Source organism: Poeciliopsis prolifica, unplaced genomic scaffold (genome assembly GCF_027474105.1).
Source record: "Poeciliopsis prolifica strain line A6 unplaced genomic scaffold, Auburn_PproV2 SCAFFOLD016, whole genome shotgun sequence".
NCBI lineage: Eukaryota > Metazoa > Chordata > Actinopteri > Cyprinodontiformes > Poeciliidae > Poeciliopsis > Poeciliopsis prolifica.
Window position 1 is genome coordinate 4407501 of NW_026562391.1, and position 17500 is coordinate 4425000.

The 17500-nt window shown below is 39.2% G+C and overlaps 2 protein-coding genes and 1 long non-coding RNA gene across 4 annotated transcripts in view; all 3 read left to right on the forward strand.

Annotated features, from left to right (window-relative positions):
* Positions 1 to 2900, forward strand: part of LOC129367086 (uncharacterized) — a 5444-nt gene extending 2544 nt beyond the window's left edge. For both annotated transcript variants that reach the window (XR_008606679.1, XR_008606678.1), the window contains exons 2-3: positions 2549 to 2604; positions 2842 to 2900. This is a non-coding gene — a long non-coding RNA (uncharacterized LOC129367086). The remainder of the gene's footprint in view (positions 1 to 2548; positions 2605 to 2841) is intronic.
* Positions 2901 to 2943: 43 nt separating this feature from the next.
* LOC129367178 (CMRF35-like molecule 5) lies at positions 2944 to 4295 on the forward strand (the record flags this gene model as incomplete). Its single annotated transcript, XM_055041478.1, has 3 exons — positions 2944 to 3166; positions 3969 to 3974; positions 4021 to 4295. Coding segments are annotated over 3 exons (504 nt in total), but the record flags the coding sequence as incomplete, so codon positions are not given.
* A 163-nt stretch (positions 4296 to 4458) lies between these two features.
* LOC129367180 (polymeric immunoglobulin receptor-like) lies at positions 4459 to 15814 on the forward strand. The gene is made up of 13 exons (XM_055041479.1): positions 4459 to 4648; positions 5131 to 5190; positions 5953 to 6018; positions 6141 to 6458; positions 6833 to 7153; positions 7255 to 7545; positions 12978 to 13298; positions 13372 to 13521; positions 13583 to 13663; positions 13878 to 13922; positions 15111 to 15206; positions 15291 to 15355; positions 15713 to 15814. The coding sequence occupies exons 3-13, from the start codon at positions 5976 to 5978 to the stop codon at positions 15812 to 15814; spliced, it is 1833 nt and encodes a 610-aa protein (XP_054897454.1). The 5' UTR covers positions 4459 to 4648; positions 5131 to 5190; positions 5953 to 5975.
* Positions 15815 to 17500: the final 1686 nt, after the last annotated feature.

A 17500-nucleotide genomic window follows, 5' to 3' on the forward strand; every position in this document is an offset into this window, starting at 1 on the left:
GTTTCCTGGTCAGCCTGTGGAGGAAAAACACTAGCACCTTATTGTTAGTAAGGCAGTGCTTTCTCTCCAAGGCCGACTCGCACACTGAGCAACGGCGTTTCCCCCGCACATCCAGCCAGTAGTACAAGAGCGTTGCAATGCTGGCTGGAAATCTCACCGGTGGAAGGGAGATCAGGGAGCCGTTGTTTAGCAGCTCAAGAAACATCGTGCCACAGACAGAACAAGAGTTGTTGTTGTACAACTCCCTATCTGTGGCACTTCCGAAAGCGTCCAGCCAGACCATGGACGACTCCAACAAACATTTTATATCCAAGTCCCTTCCCAGGTCCGATGGCTGACACCTCTCCCTCAGCTCCATCAACACCGGGGAAAGGTCCTCCGTACAAAAATGTCTGCCGGGGTCACGGACCGCAGAGAGATGAGCCTCGTCCAACTGGGGATGGACGAAGCCTCCAGAAAGTCCCTTTCCTGAGCGAGACACCTCCGTGTGACGCCCAGGTTCAGGACGCTCTGGAGAGCAGCGTCCACCCAGCTGTAGCGGAGTCCATCGTCCGCTAGTCCATGGCCCACCAATGCCGTCCCCTCTGTCCCTGGGAAAGCTGAGCCGACTTCTTCTTTTTTCGTGTCCGGGGGACAATCGATCTCTAGGCCAACGGAAATTGTTGCAGACAGAGTATTTTGAGCTTCCTCGGCCAGGGAACATCTTATTGGAAAAGTTCCTGTGTAAGACGAGCGGAGAGGAGAATTTAAAGGAAGGGCCAACGATGGGACCAGGGAAACCAAAGCTTTCTCTGTGGCGTCAGCCACAGCTTTGGCGCGAGGTCAGTCGCAGACAAGTCTTCCCCAGCCGGGGGAGACTTCTCTACAACCGCTCCCTCGCCCTCATGTTCCGCCGTCTCTGAACAAACTTCCCCGGCCGGGTCAGTTTGTTCGTCGACAGTCGGAATCCCCTCAGGACTGTCTGGTACAGAGTCCACAACACCAGTTGTCTGCTCTGAGCAAACCTCCCCAGCCGGGCAGGTTTGCTCAGAGGCAGTGGTGTCGTCCTCTGTACGGACGGTCCTTGAGGGGATAGAGGCCGAGGTCCCACTCGGGTCAGTCTGTTCTGTGGAAGTGGGTGTTGGACCCTTCCAGAGCAAATCCTCCTCTCCACGTTGATCGGCGTTTTCTTTCGAATCCTTCCCGGAAAAGTATGATCCGTGAGCTTCTGCATGCTGGTGGTTACCGCGTAGCCAATTCCCCAACCGAGGGGGATGAGAAAAGGGACGAATGCTTTAGCTAGGCCAAACATGACAGCTGTGTAATGATGATGCTCTACTCTGATGCTCCAGTATCTTCTGGCTGATGCTTTCAGATTCAATCTTTTAAGCATCAGAACCTCTTTGATCTATTGTGATGTAAATGTCATCAGTGACCTCATCAGTGACCTCATCAGTGACCTCATCAGTGACCTCACTGGACTTCAGCCGCAACGTCTTGCTTCTGATCGTTTCCATAGCAATGATCAGATCAGTTCTGCATAACTCAAGCTGATATAAAATACTTAAATAAAAAGTAATATTTTGTATTTATTTAACATGAGATTTATAGATTTGTATATGATTTAATTTTGCATTTGGTCTTAAGCTTTTTATCCACCATTATTTTTAATTATTATTCATTTATCATGATTATTCATGTATTTATTCATGTTTTTTTCTATTTATTTTTATTTTCGCAGACAATTTACTGCTGTGACTATTTTACCAAACATAGGAAACAAAAGCAGAAGAGAGATCTATGTATGAACTTATACATCCTTTTATTGAGTTCCAGAACCCAGACGTTCTTGGTTTGGGTCATTCAGGAAGCTTTAGGGATGAAAGTGCTTCATGATTGTATTTTCAGAGGCAAATTTCAAGAGTTTGGGTCGCGTGTTATTCTGGGATGTAGACGTGTGTAGGAATCCCCACGATGTCAGTAAAACCGAGTAGCATGCCTTAGTAGGTGTGTGTGTGTGTGTGCGTGTGTGTGTGCGTGTGTGTGTGTGTGTGTGTGTGTGTGTGTGTGTGTGTGTGTGTGTGTGTGTGTGTGTGTGTGTGTGTGTGTGTGTGTGTGTGGTGTGTGTGTGCGTGTGTGTGTTTGTGTGTGTGTGTGTGTGTGAAATAATGATGATTAATAACTTCCTGTTTGCAATGTTCAGGTACAACGACAGAAATAGCTGCTTCAATATTCCATTCATGGGCTCGTTAATTCCAGCCGACAGTAAAAATAATAAATAATACATGAATAAAAGCCGCAGTGGCCACAAGGTGATGCTGTTGCTCTGGATTGCCACCTGTGGATTCTTGACATCTAACAGCTGAAAGAGTGAAAGCAACTCAATCTGTTGTTGAAATGACTCTGAAAGAGTGAAATACATGCAAATTCTGGAGCAAAACCAAGTAAAAATCGGCTCAGTTGTTGATTTAAATCTGCCAAATGTGCTCTGAATGTTTTGTTTGCTCCATTGACTCACTGCTTCCTCAGAAACATTTCTCACTGCTGTTTGTTCTGGTTTTTGCTTCAGTTTCTTGTCTTCACCAACGATGTGGAACCTTCAAAACCTGCAGCTCATGTTGTGCAGTAAGTTATAAAATTTGATTTTGAGGAAATTGTCTTGCTGGGTGTTGATTTATTTTCTCCAAACAAGTTTCTTCAAAACAAATATTTCTGCCAGGTGATTAAGAAAAATAGAAAAAGAACAAGCTTTTCATTGCATTTATTTCATGGGAACAGATCTGAAAATGATAAAAAATTATACACAATGTTAAAGAGGAGAAAATACTTGAAAACTCAGTTAATGTTGTCTTCTCTCTGCAGCAGCTCTGAGCTGTGTGAGCGGCGCCGCAGGTTTGATCCGTGTGTTTGGATACGAGGGAGCGATGTGACGGTTTCCTGTCCGTACGATCCAGGATATGAGACATACAGAAGTACCTGTGTAAGAACAGCTGTGGCTACAGTGATTTTCTCATCAAGACCTCACAAGAAAATAAAACCAAATACTCCGTTTACGACGACAAAAGAGCAAGAGTCGTCGCAGTGACCATCTCTGGTCTTCGTTTGGAGGACGCCGGGGAATATTGGTGTGGAGTGACCAGAGCAGGAAAAGACATCTACACTGAAGTAAAGCTGGACGTAAAAGCAGGTAAATAATCAAACTCTTAATTACGAATGATATAAAGTACGAGCTCACTGGTAGATGCAGAAAAAAAGCTGAATCCAGGGAGGTCGGTGTGTGTCAAGGTGGATGGTGGAAACTCGGGAATGATAAATTACTTTTCTACTAATTTCATTTCTACATTGAACGGATTGTCCTTAGAAATAAGACAAAGCAACAAATTAAAGGCAGAAGAAGAAGGAGAAGTAAGATAAAAAAAAAACCTATGGATGATCCACGTTGATTCCTGTTTTTGTTTAAATAATCATTGATCAGTTATGCTGCCGAACTGAACAAGACTATGACCACAACAGCAGCTGAAATATAGACATAAGATGTTTTTGATTGAATAAAGCACAAAGATGGCAGCTGGAGAGTGTTACACTTAAATGAGCCATGATTTAAAAACAAAATTCACGTAGAAGAGAATAAGATTGATACGACTGAACACAGATTGCCTAAAAAGAACAACAGCAAAATATTACCTCATATTGTTTGAAGCACATTTTTGAACTTCATCAAAATTTTGAATGTTTTGTATTAGATCATAAATTTGTTTCAGTTCAAATGAAACAACAATACAATAAGAGATTTGTGCTTTTGTTGCTGTCATATTATTTCAGTATTTAATTGTTAAAAACTTAAAACATATGATATGAACATCTACTATTTCTGGCCTGGACGCGTACGTCAAAGTTTTCAAAGATTTCTACATTTCTGTCTCTTTGCTTCTTAGAATTGCATTTTTGTGTAACTTTTGCTGTAGAAAACAGTTTTTTCTTCCTGTCAGACAGATGTTGCAAACACGACGAATAAAATCCAAAGTACTGAGGAAGGTTCAGTGAACATCAGCTGTTCGTACGACTCTCAGTCTGTCGACAAGCTGAAGTTCTTGCAGAGGAAACCGCCCTCCACATGTCAACAGCAGGCAGTGATCAACTCTAGAAACACACAAAATGGACGATTCAGACTCTCTGATGACAGGAAGTCAAGAATATTCACAGTGACCATTTCCAGTCTGACCCTGAAGGATTCTGGGTCGTATCTTTGTGGAGTCCAGAGAATCTCAGGATTTGATGTTTTCTCTGCTGTTGAAGAGGTCAAAGGTGAGAGATGAACCCTTACCTCAAATTCTTTTAAGTGGAACATTCTTAATGAAAGAAATCTGGGTAGAATTGACAAAAAAAAAACCCACAGGTGACAAATATACATCATCAAATTAGTTAAGCTTGATAATTTTTTTTAAAATATGTCATAAATTATGATGTACAGTTTAGATCCATTAACATTGATGCCACGGATGTCCTCGATTGATTGTTGTCGACCTTGATGCTGCAGCATGAGCTGCGTTTTTCTCTTGTTTTTACACAGTTGGCCTCATTTTACTTCTTGGTTGTGACAGAAAAAGAAGAACAAAATGCAAGAGGAGAAAAAACCTCGAGGTTCTGCCACCTAGCATCACGACAGAAGGTGAGAGAGACCAGGCCACACACACACAAAACAGAGAGACCAGGCCACACACACACAAAACAGAGAGACCAGGCCACACACACACAAAACAGAGAGAACGGTTTCAGTAGGCCTCCTTGTTGCAGCAGGAATGGTAAGTTTAGCAAATGACAATGTCTGACCTTCTTCAATTGCCCTCAAAGTTTTCGATCTTGTCGCAGACGGTGAGGTTTTGAAAAACATGAGGAAACGGGGCAGAGAGGGATCTTATGCTTTCACTGTGCTCCTGGTTTGAAACTGTGCATTTGTGTTGACGTTTTTTGTGTTATTTTTTTCCTCTTTGGTTTTCTATTTTCATAGATCATCTGACCATGTGTGGAAATTTCAATGCTCAGAGTTCACTTAACCTGAATGTGCTGAGATGTTTGGCTACTGTAGACGAAGATCACGGTAAAAAAAAAAATACAATGTGTTAAAATTGAGTTGTTTTATTTCTCTAACAGTGCATCAGCATCAGAGCAGCATTACTACCACACCACCAGCATCAGAGGAACAGGATAAAGGTACTGTGTGTGTTTGATATATTGAGAGACCGCACAAACAAACTGCACACGCTCTACAATTATCACCTGAATATTAAAGACAAGGGTTTATGAGATTGCTGCTGGCTTTCTGCGTTTCATACTTCAGGAAGTGATTATGAATAATATTGCAATCAGAAAGTCGCTAGTGAAATCACCACAAGTGTTACAAGTGTGTAATATTTACCGACAGAATCATATTTCTATTTTATATACAACTGTAAACCCAAAGTGTTTATTACCTCTGGCAGGTTTTGTTTCTACAGCTTTTCCCAGACAATCACAAAATCAGCTGCTGACAAGAAATGAAACAGTGTGAACTGTGTGTCAGTTTGAACAAAATAATTTAGATGCTTTAATTTACATTCAAATAAACACACCATGTGGGAAACCTTTACTCTTCTTATTAACAAGGTTGAAAACCTTTTATTAGCATTGAAGCAGCCAAGCTGACTTTAAAGTTGCTGACCAGCTTTTGACATGTTTCCACTGGATGTTTGATGAGCTCCATTTCTTTGGAAATCCTCCTTGCCGTCATCCTCAGATTCTCTGTCAGAGTCAAGTTGAGATTTCTCCGCAGCACCATGGCTTCCTCTAAGAAGAAGAAGCACACTTCTAAACTTTAACTACTTTCTTTAGACCTAAATGTTTAATCTCCCAGGAGTATGAATCATTTCGGGTTTAACTTTAACTGTAAAAACATAAAATCTGCACTGACAGTTTTTTTCTTCTTTTTCCTGGCAGTGGATTATCATCAGAGCACCACAATGAAAACCACAACACCACTGGTTTCTGAGGAACTGACTGAAGGTACTCCATGTACTCATGGAAACATACAGATACATTTGGTATTGAGTTATTAAGATAGAAAACAATCTTTTAAAGTAAAAATATTTAAAAAAATAAAGCATGTTAATGTTTCCTCTCTCCAGCACCTGTAAGCAGCGCTGCAGGTTCGATCCAGGTGTTTGGATATGAGGGCGGAGACGTGAACCTCTCCTGCCCCTACGATCGGGGATTCGAGGGTCGTCAGAAATACCTGTGCAACAACAACTGTCGTTACGCCGATGTTCTTATAACAACATCACAAGGAAGCAGTGGAAAATACTCCATTCACGACGATAAAACAACCCGAGTTTTCACAGTGACCATATCTGCCCTTCGACTTCATGACGCTGGGAAATACTGGTGTGGCGTGACAAGGATAGGAAAAGATATAAGCATTGAAAGAAAGCTGGAAGTAAAAGCAGGTAAATATTGAAGTTGGTGTTTCAACATGTCAGTAAAGATTAGGACAAGACAAACAATAACCGTTTTTATATGTGGTGTCTAATGTACTCATTGAGTAATGCAGGTTAAATAATGTTTTATTAGTTACTTATTTAAGTTATAATTAGGCATGATACACACACTGACTGCTTCCATTACTGCTTGATACTGATAAAGCAGTAATGCTTTATTACTGCATTATAAATAAATAAATAGACATGAATAAATTGGAATAAATTACAGCAAACAAAGATAACAATATTCCTTGAGGAGTTTTTTGTTTCTTTCAATTAAGCATTGTTTTTATGCTCAAAGAGGAGGTTATTTTTTATATTGTTGTTTATCTTAATGTCAGACAGATGTTGTGACACGGTGAATAAAATCCAAAGTACTGAGGAAGGTTCAGTGACCATCAGCTGTTCGTACGACTCTCAGTCTGTCGACAAGCTGAAGTTCTTCTGCAGAGGAAACCGGTCCTCCACATGTCGACAGCAGGCAGTGATCACCTCTAGCAACACACAAAATGGACGATTCAGACTCTCTGATGACAGGAAGTCAAGAATATTCACAGTGACCATTTCTAGTCTGACCCTGAAGGATTCTGGGTCGTATCTTTGTGGAGTCCAGAGAATCTCAGGATTTGATGTTTTCTATACTGTTGAACTAGAGGTCAAAGGTGAGAACCCAAGCAGGCTACCTCGATTTTTTGTGATTTCATCCTATTTTCTCTCAAAAAAAAAAAACCAATAAAAAACACCAATGTCTCTATTTTTTCAGCAGAGTCGTGCTGTGCAAAGTCACAGAACATGAGTGGTGTGATGGAGCATAGTGTGACCTTCCTGTGCCCTTATGCACCCCAGCATCCCAATGACACAATGTTTCTCTGCAAGGGAGACAGAGCCAGCAACTGCACAAACATGATGGATCAAAGTCGGTTCATTCTGATCAATGTTTCCTCCAGCTCTTTCTCTGTCACAGTCACGAAGCTGGAAGCAGGAGATGCTGGAACGTACTGGTGTGGCTCCGGCCCAGAGGCAATGTTGGAAACTCCACCCGCTTCATCTTTCTGTAGGTGAGAGAGGCATCTACAGAAACCACCTCACTGAAAACAACCTCAGTTTTGTACATCAGGTGTAAAAACATTTAACAATTTAAACTCAGCCAAAATTCAGCTTGAATGGGATTCAAGTGCTCTTGGGTTCGCACAAACTTACAGAATAAGTGAATCCCCACTGTTTGCCAGCTCCATCACCAACTGCATGAGATCATGTCAGTCTATTTGGGTGATGCTGTGTTTGCTGCGGAAGCTGAGAGCAGATGCTTTCTGCATGAAAACAGAAAAATAAGTGACACTATGTAGAGAAAACCATCGGGGAAAAGTGTATCCTGAACACGTCATCTCTTGGCTTTAGTGGATTGTTTGAAGGATTTGGTTGATTTGTTTTTTTTTTGCCAACTAGACAGTATTTATTTTGCTGTCCAAGGTTAGAATCTGGAGACAGATTGGTTGGTTAATGTCTATTGAAAAGAGCTCAAACCAAAACCTCTGCTCATTATGATCCTTTGTTTAATTTTTCAGGTTCTGTTAGTGACCTGCAGAAGATAACTCTTATAAATCCAGGTAGTTGGTTCTGTAGAGGATGAAGCCTTTATCAGTGTCTCAGGAGTTTATGTGAAGGTGTTTTTTCCTCCTAAACCGATGTGACAACATGTTCAAGTCAAACCACCTGGATTTATGCCTAAAAGCCTTAATTATCTCACTTCAAACACTCTAAGTTGTTATTTTAATGTGTTTGAGAAATAGCGTTGTATGTGCATAAACGTTTCTCTTCTCTTTTTTCTAATCATGGCAGACGCGACTCTCCACCAACTTTCAGATCCAGCTTTCTATGCCCTGCTTGCTTTAGCTGCTGGGCTGCTGCTGATGGTGACATTGGTCCTAGTTAAAGTTTACAAGAATAAATGTCACAAAACATTGAAGGTGAGCTTGTCTTTGTCTTCAATGTGAAGACAAAAATTGACATAAATCAATTCCATAACGTATGCGTCTTTTTTTTTTTCAGAGAGAAAAGTTTCCAGATAAAGAATCGAAGCTTCGGTTTGCAGACACATCAGCTGCAGATGTTTTAGAGGACGTCCAAAGCTTCGTCTGCGGGGGTCGTGGGGACGATATGAAATAATTCTCAATGGACTATTTAAGCCTAAATTAATGTGAATCTTTATTTAAGTACTCAGATTAGATTTTTTATGTCTTATTTCAGAGCAATTTTCATTTGTCAGAGGTGAAAAAAAAAGGGAAAGGAGGACAAACAGCTAAACCAGCAAAATAAAATAATTATCTCACAATGTCAAACTATGCACAAATGAGGAAACGCAATTGTATCTGTAAAAATGAACAAAACATGACAGGTGTAAGCAGTGTGAGAAATATCTAAACTCTAAACTGCACATCTAAATGATAGAATAAATGTGAATAAACTGGAGCTTTGAATTGAAATGTGTTCGTGAGGATGGCTCAGTGTCCAGTGATGACAGGAAGTCATCAATATTCACTGTGACATCTTTCAATATGACTCTGAAAGATTCTGGGTCAGATTTTTGAAGCATGGCACTAAGGGACATGCTGCAACCTTCAAGTGTTCATCGTAACAACATGATGTTCCTCTAACCAGAGCAGCATGTCTTATAAAGGTATATTCACACTGCACAATGTTCAGAGCACGGCGATACAAACGTAAACTGAAAATCTAACAACCAAAATGGATGCATGGTTTTTATGTTTTGTATTGAAAACTTGCATTTTCTTAGAATTGGCATGTTGCTTGTTGCAGTGAAAGCAACAAACAACATGTTGCTTGAAAAGCCCAAAGTGGAAGGTGAGATGGGGAAATGAAACTGTTTTTTTTTTCTTTCATTCTCGCCTTCATATTCAACGTGTTCAAATTTAATGTGTGGATATCTTCTCTTCTCCAAAAATGCAATCTAAAGAGTTCTGCTTAACTGGACCAAAGCAGACACTTAATTTGCAGTCGATTTCAAGAAGTATAACAGAGCAACCTCAAAGAAACATGTTGTTTATGGGCCTGGTTTTAACCATACTGAAGTTCTTCTTATTTAAACACATTTCAAACAGACTTATCAGGGAAAAGTGGACTTCAATCAATGTCAAATTCATTCTTTTTATCCAGTTAGATGAAAATTGTACAAGCATGAGCTGCTTGCACAGAACCAGACGTTTTGACGTGATGATTGTGGTGATGAACTAATAGTTTATTATTGTTGGTGTTTTACTCGTCGCAGACGAAGAAGAACAGCGTGGTGTGTCAGAGGAGTCCGTAATAAAAGGTGAGATGATGAAATAAAACCGAGCTTGTGGCAGAGAGCCCCACATTCATATCTGGCATGTATATATATGGTGTGTATTTATCAGAGTTGGTTGCTCTCTAGTGCAAGCTGGAAATAACTTTATAAAAACCAGCCCCATGTTCTAGGATTGGCTTCGTAAAGAGGAAGGCATGGACTCTGTGATGTTACTCAGTAATGCTCTTTCATTATTGGTGTAGCATTCACGCATAAAACACTGAATCTGGCTTGTTTTATTCCGTTTCCTGGGTCTAAAGTAGCAGAAAGAAACACCCATTGTGTTACTTTCTGATTTTTAAGAAATGCTAAACATTAAATATTGGTTTTATTTCCTGACTTCTTAGTAAAGTGGAAGTATACTGTGTTTCCCAGGCACACACACACACACACACACACACACCCCCACACACATACATACGCACGCACACACACACACACACACACACACACACACACACACACACTGAGCAGCAGCTCCTAAAATGATCTTAGCACACATGCACAGTCCCACCAGGTTTTTGCTCATTTCTGCTGGCTAGTCTTAAGGACTATATCTCATCTCTACACTTAAGCATCATCATGAAACACCACAAACCTTTGTGCAAAACTCCTCCCTCTTTATGGCCTCTCCCAGAACCGACACATGGTGTCTCTACTCCCAGGTGGAATATTTGTCCAAACACCCAGGACTGGACACAAAAAAGACGGGGGAGTCATTACCTCTTATCGCTGCCATCTCACTTTTTTAGCACCCAAACTTTTAACATTTTCCTGATTGTTGGAAAGCAAAATGATAAAATTAGAGGAAATTATTATACACTTCTAACTAGTTTTAAGATTTAGATGCTAATTGATCATTGTTTTAATGATGCAGTTTGATTTCTTACATTAACTTTTCTCACATAATAATAAATAAGAGCTTTTTGATGAACCAGCCTTTGTTTCTTTTTAAATCATGAAGGTAGTAATGCAGATTATATCTGCAGTATTTTAAACCTGTTACATTGTTATGGTGAAATTTTTATGTTTCTATAATATTTGTCAGTTTGACTTTAAAATAAATTTTATTTCTACTCTCAATTTGTGGCAACATATTTCTTGATCCACTTTTTATTCACTAGATGCTGTTACAATCAGCAGCTTTTGCAATGAGAGAAAGAACCTGGAGAACATCAATGAATGTTCTAAAATAATAAACTATAGACAGAAAAATCTGCTTTACTTGTATTGAAACAGAAAATATTCTTGCTGAGATGATGCAGCACTCAGTACTACAGCTCAGCCCTCTGTCATGTTTCCTATGACCAGTTCCTCTAACTCTTTATTTGAAAAATAGAGGAAATGATCATTTAGACCTCACTCATGAGTTTTGCTGATGTTTGTGCAGAGGGCTGAACTCATCAGATCAATGTGGTTTCCTTGAAATACTTCATGCTTCACTTCAACGTTATTTCTGGTTTGGTTTGTCGTCCTCAGTAGTGCAAAGATGTGGAGCTTCCAGATCGTGTTTTTCATCTTATCTGGTGAGTTTTAGTATTAATTTGTCTACTAATATAAATTAAACTGTTTCCAGTGGCTTTAAAATGCAGGGAAGATTTTGTCATCTTAACGTCATAAAAATGTAGTATAAAATCAAATAGACAAGATGGCTCCCTCTGCAGTCGCTGACATACTACTTTTGATTTTCTGTTTGCTTTTAAATAAATACATTTACAATCTAATCATTGTCTTTTATAGATGTGGCCTTTTCTATTTATATGTTTACAGTTTGCTGAGGAGTCAGACTAAGAATTTATATTTTTTGCAAAAGACAATAATTTAAAATTAAAGTTAGTTGCATTAATTATATTTTTGTTCTCTCCTGTTTCCAGCTGCTGTGTGTTGTGTGAGTCGTGTTGCAGGTTTGATCCATGTGTTTGGATACAAAGGAAGAGACGTGAATGTTCCTTGTTCATATGACGAAGGTTATGAAAATAATGAGAAGTATCTGTGTAAAGACCCATGTGACAATAACGATGTTTTAACAAGATCACAAACAAATCAGACCAAATACTCCACCTATGATGACAAAACATCAAGAATCTTCTCTGTGACCATTTATGATCTTCATTGGGATGATGAACAAACATACTGGTGTGGAGTGAACATAAAAGGAGCAATAGATATCTACATTGAAGTAAAGCTGGAAGTAAGAGAAGGTAAATAGTTTTAACTGCAGGTTAAACATTTGAGTTAACATAATAGACTGAACTTTACAGAACAAACAGACAATGATGATTTGGCAAAAATGTTTCCGGTTTTAAGCGACTCTGAGATGCAACATTTTGAGCTTCCCTCATTCTGTCTTAATGAAATCAGACGGTCAGAACTAATTTACACTGACAGTAAATGTTGAATTACAGTGAAAGACTTTGAGGCTTTGGGAAGGAAAGCAAGGGAATTAAAACTATGTGAACACAGAATCAACACAGTTAAATTTACTTGGTTTTTATCAATAACTTCTATGAAGATATGTCAATATTAAATGATCATAAATATATCAGTGTGAACGTGGACATAGATATAACAGTTGCCATATTCATGATATTTCCTAGTTTATAAAGACTCTCAGGGTCTTGCAGGTTTTTCTGCCCTGTTTGTGAGCAGCTGTTCATCATTGATTAGGCTTAGATGAGGATTTGTTCCTTAAAGGTTCAACATCCATGGCAACATTTTATATTAAATCTATCCAGATATACTTGCTGTTCTTCAAACTCCAATAGAATGAAAACTGAGACACAGCAGGAAGTTTCAGGAAGTCAGACAGACTTTAAAAAGACTGAAATCTGATCAAACAATGTAAATAAAAGAAACATCTGGACTTTTTACACACATAATAATTGATCATTTAAATAAAAAAGAAATTATATTTAATTATATTTATATTTCAAGTATTACTGTATAAGCAAGTAGGCATGCATTAAATATCACTTGTTGTTTTAAGTTTTTTGCAGTTTAAAAAAAAATACATTTTAATGCACTCAAATTAATAGATTGTGATCAACTTTACATAAGCTGATGTATTTAATTCATATGTTTCTGGTAAACTGTACAGTTATACTTTTACTACCTGACAGACTTTCTTCTCTTCCTATCAGACAGATGTTGCGACACGGTGAATAAAATCCAAAGTACTGAGGAAGGTTCAGTGACCATCAGCTGTTCGTACGACTCTCAGTCTGTCGACAAGCTGAAGTTCTTCTGCAGAGGAAACCGGCCCTCCACATGTCGACAGCAGGCAGTGATCAACTCTAGCAACACACAAGATGGACGATTCAGACTCTCTGATGACAGAAAGTCAAGAATATTCACAGTGACCATTTCCACTCTGACCCTGAAGGATTCTGGGTCGTATCTTTGTGGAGTCCAGAGAATCTCAGGATTTGATGTTTTCTCTGCTGTTGAACTAGAGGTCAAAGGTGAGAAGTCAAACTAACTACCTTTGTTGAGATCAATTGTCATAGAAGAGTGTGACTTGTTGTTTTTTGTCAGAGTGGTGCTGTGTGGAGTCAAAGAACGTGAGTTTCATTGTGGGACGTGCGGTGACCTTCCAGTGTCCTTATCCACGTCATCATCGCAACAACATGATGTTCCTCTGCAAAGGAGACCAGCGCAGCAACTGCACATACATGACTTACCAAGGCAGATTCACACTGCATAGTGTTAATGCCCTTTTTTTCTGTGGTGATCACAAAACCTGAAGCAGAGGATTCTGGGACATACTGGTGTAGATCAGACCCCGAGTGGAGCGTTGGAAACTACACCCAGTTTCATCTGACTGTAGGTAAGAGCATGATGATACACTGAGGCCACCCTATTGCTTTTAAAATTTCAAACTGAATGTAATAATGATGTTTTTATTCATAAAGCAGATCATAAATCTAAGATAGTTTAAAATTGTACAAGCATGAGCTGCTTGGACAGAACCAGACGTTTTGACGTGATGATTGTGGTGATGAACTAATAGTTTATTATTGTTGGTGTTTTACTCATCGCAGACGAAGAAGAACAGCGTGGTGTGTCAGAGGAGTCCGTAATAAAAGGTGAGATGATGAAATGAAACCGAGCTTGTGGCAGAGAGCCCCACATTCATATCTGGCATGTATATATATGGTGTGTATTTATCAGAGTTGGTTGCTCTCTAGTGCAAGCTGGAAATAACTTGATAAAAACCAGCCCCATGTTCTAGGATTGGCTTCGTAAAGAGGAAGGCATGGACTCCGTAGTGTTACTCAGTAATGTTCTTTCATTATTGGTGTAGCATTCACTTATAAAACTCTGAATCTGGCTTGTTTTATTCCGTTTTCTAGGTCTAAAGTAGCAGAAAGAAACACCCAATGATTTACCTTCTGATTTTTAAGAAATGCTAAACATTAAATATTGGTTTTATTTCCTGACTTCTTAGTAAAGTGGAAGTGTACTGTGTTTCCCAGGCACACACACACACACACACACACACACACACACACACACACACACACACACACACACACACACACACACACACACACACACACACACACACACACACACACATACACACTGAGAAGCAGCTCCTAAAATGATCTTAGCACACATGCACAGTCCCACCAGGTTTTTGCTCATTTCTGCTGGCTAGTCTTAAGGACTATATCTCATCTCTACACCAAAGCATCATCATTAAACACCACAAACCTTTGTGCAAAACTCCTCCCTCTTTATGGCCTCTCCCAGAACCGTCACATGGTGTCTCTACTCCCAGGTGGAATATTTGTCCAAACACCCAGGACTGGACACAAAAAAGACGGGGGAGTCATTACCTCTTATCGCTGCCATCTTTTTTTAGCACCCAAACTTTTAACATTTTCTACACAAACATTTGCTCAAGTTTCACTCAACAGTAGACACCATTTGTTCTGAGTAATTATTATTCTCCCTTGACAGGTAACCACCTCACTTCTCTATGAGTGGCAGCTGTATTCAGAGCCTGGAAGAAAACACATTTTGCATGTGATCATATGCAAAAAGCATTTGTTATTTAAGAAGTTTCTAAACTAAACTACAACTCAAGAATTATCAGAGTAAGACTAACTGTATAAAAGAAGCGATAGGGGAGCATGTAGACTTCAGGGACTGTCTAATAGTCCTTCCTACTTGTAGCAGCATGGTGCTTTAAGGCTAATGTGTTTGAGAAAGTCAAGTAATTTCATCTTGAATTTGTTTTACTCTTTATTTGTGACTTTCATCTGCAGCTTTGTACTGGCTTTTCGCTGCACTTCCTGTTCTGCTGCTGATACTGATAATCATCCTGGTCAAAGTTTGCAAGACCAAACGTCGCCAGTTGACAGGTGAGCTTCGTGTCTTCGTTTCAACAAAGGCAAATGTGAACAAAAGCTAATTTATTTTCATTTGCTTTGTTTCACTTGAAGCAGCAGTCGACATGAACACAAGCAAACTGGAGGCAGTAGATGCACAAGACGTGACGAGTGAAGAAGATGTAAGAAAACCAAAGTCCAAATGGTTTTTTGTACACGGTCCAGTACCAACATGAGGCGGCACTTTAGATGTTTTTGTATAAAAACATTAGTTTATATGACAATTACAGTGCTACATTACTCCGGAGTTTTCTCAAGAGTTTGTTTTCTCCGGAGGCTTTAATTTGAAAGGTGTCAGACAGGAAAGTTGGTTGTGAGAATGAAGGAAGACAAAAGGCCATCAAGTCAACACTCGAATTCACGACAGCCGCATCGAGGACTAGGGCTTCGAACATGAGTTGCATTTTAATGTTAAACTAAACCTGACAGTAACCTGACTCGCCCACGCCAACCATTGTAATCTATTTCTTCTTTTTTAGATGTACAACAATCATGCGATGTTCTCACAGCAGAAGAGGACGCAGCGCACAGAATCGCTCTCTGGAGATGCAGATGAATACACAGCAATCTACGAAAACTGAGCAAATCTACTGCAACCATTTCATGTAAAACACAGGAGATGAAGGATTGGCAAAGCCAGCTCTTTGTTACAGACGAAGATCTTTGTTCTGATTGTTGGAAAGCAAAATGATGAAATGCACTGCAGAGGAAATTATTATACATTTCTAACTAGTTTTAAGATTTAGATGCTAATTGATCATTGTTTTAATGATGCAGTTTGTTTTCTTACATTAACTTTCCTCACATCATAATAAATAAGAGCTTTTTGATGAACCAGCCTCTGTTTCTTTTTAAATTTTGAAGGTAGTAATGCAGATTATATCTGCAGTATTTTAAACCTGTTACATTGTTATGGTGAAATTTTTATGTTTCTATAATATTTGTCAGTTTGACTTTAAAATAAATTTTATTTCTACCTTCAATTTGTGGCAACATATTTCTTTATCCACTTTTTATTCACTAGATGCTGTTACAATCAGCAGCTTTTGCAATGAGAGAAAGAACCTGGAGAACATCAATGAATGTTCTAAAAGAAATAAACTATAGACAGAAAAATCTGCTTTACTTGTATTGAAACAGGAAATATTCTTGCTGAGAGGATGCAGCACTCAGTACTACAGCTCAGCCCTCAGTCATGTTTCCTATGACCAGTTCCTCTAACTATTTAAGTATTTATATTTATGTTATTAATGATAAGCATGTTTTCTTATTATTTTTGTTGTAGTGATGTAGTTCCAGACGTCGCCGTCGTTGCAGACGGGAAAAAGCTCGACTTCGTGGAAGTGCAGGAAACGTGCAGGGGAGAAGATGTAAGAAAACTGCTGTCCAAAGTTTTTAGGCCAAACCATGATCAATCTTACAAATACGTTTCTGCCACATCTGTGGACACAAGTTTTTGTGCTTGCAATACAAACTTAAAGTTTTATGTTATAATATTTTTTGGTACTGTTGGAATAATAATAACTTATAGGCTTTCCCAGGATTCCCTTGGATGCTTCGTCCATCTATGCATGAACTCTGATCCGCGTCCCCTTAACCGTCTGCATGAACCCACAGCACAATGCTGCCACTTCCTTGTGTCAGTGTGGGGAACTGTGTTTTTAGGGTGATCTGCAGTGTTAGAAAGTCTTATAAAGCACAATGAAGTTTAACATCAGTCTGACCAAAGATACGTAATTTGCAAAAAAAAAAAAAAAAAAAAACATGAACTAGTTTTAGACTTTTCCAAAAATGTCTAAAATTCCCTCCACTCAACTTTATAAGAATATGTCGTACATTTTTCACAACATTCTAATTCTTTCAGACGTTGAATTTTGGATTTCCATCCGCTGCAGGCCATAATAGTCAACATTTACAAGAAAAAAGGGCTTAAAATATTTCACGGGATGAGTAATTGAGCTGTGTGACTTTCATTTTCTGCAATGAGAGGTTGACAAAATATTGAACTTTTTCACAACATTCAGATGTTTTCAGATGAAGTGAAACCGAGGACAAAGATCGAAGCATTACTACAGCAGTGCACATCTGTGTATTTCGAAGCGTCTTTATGAAATCGTCTTTGTCGCATCGTGTGCTGATGAAATGTGATCTGCTGTTTCCTTCAGGTGTATCAGAACCACGACTCCATAGTGATGAGGTCACAGCAACAACACGCCAGCCGTCACTTTAGTGATGTGGATGAAGACGAACTTGACTATGAAAACATC

Excerpts from the sequence above, each read along its gene's own strand:
- LOC129367180 (XM_055041479.1), top strand. The coding sequence starts at position 5,976 with ATGAAAACCACAACACCACTGGTTTCTGAGGAACTGACTGAAG. Across the intron at positions 6,459-6,832 it reads AAAGCTGGAAGTAAAAGCAG|ACAGATGTTGTGACACGGTG; the intron begins GTAAATATTGAA and ends TCTTAATGTCAG. Across the intron at positions 13,664-13,877 it reads CCAGTTTCATCTGACTGTAG|ACGAAGAAGAACAGCGTGGT; the intron begins GTAAGAGCATGA and ends TACTCATCGCAG.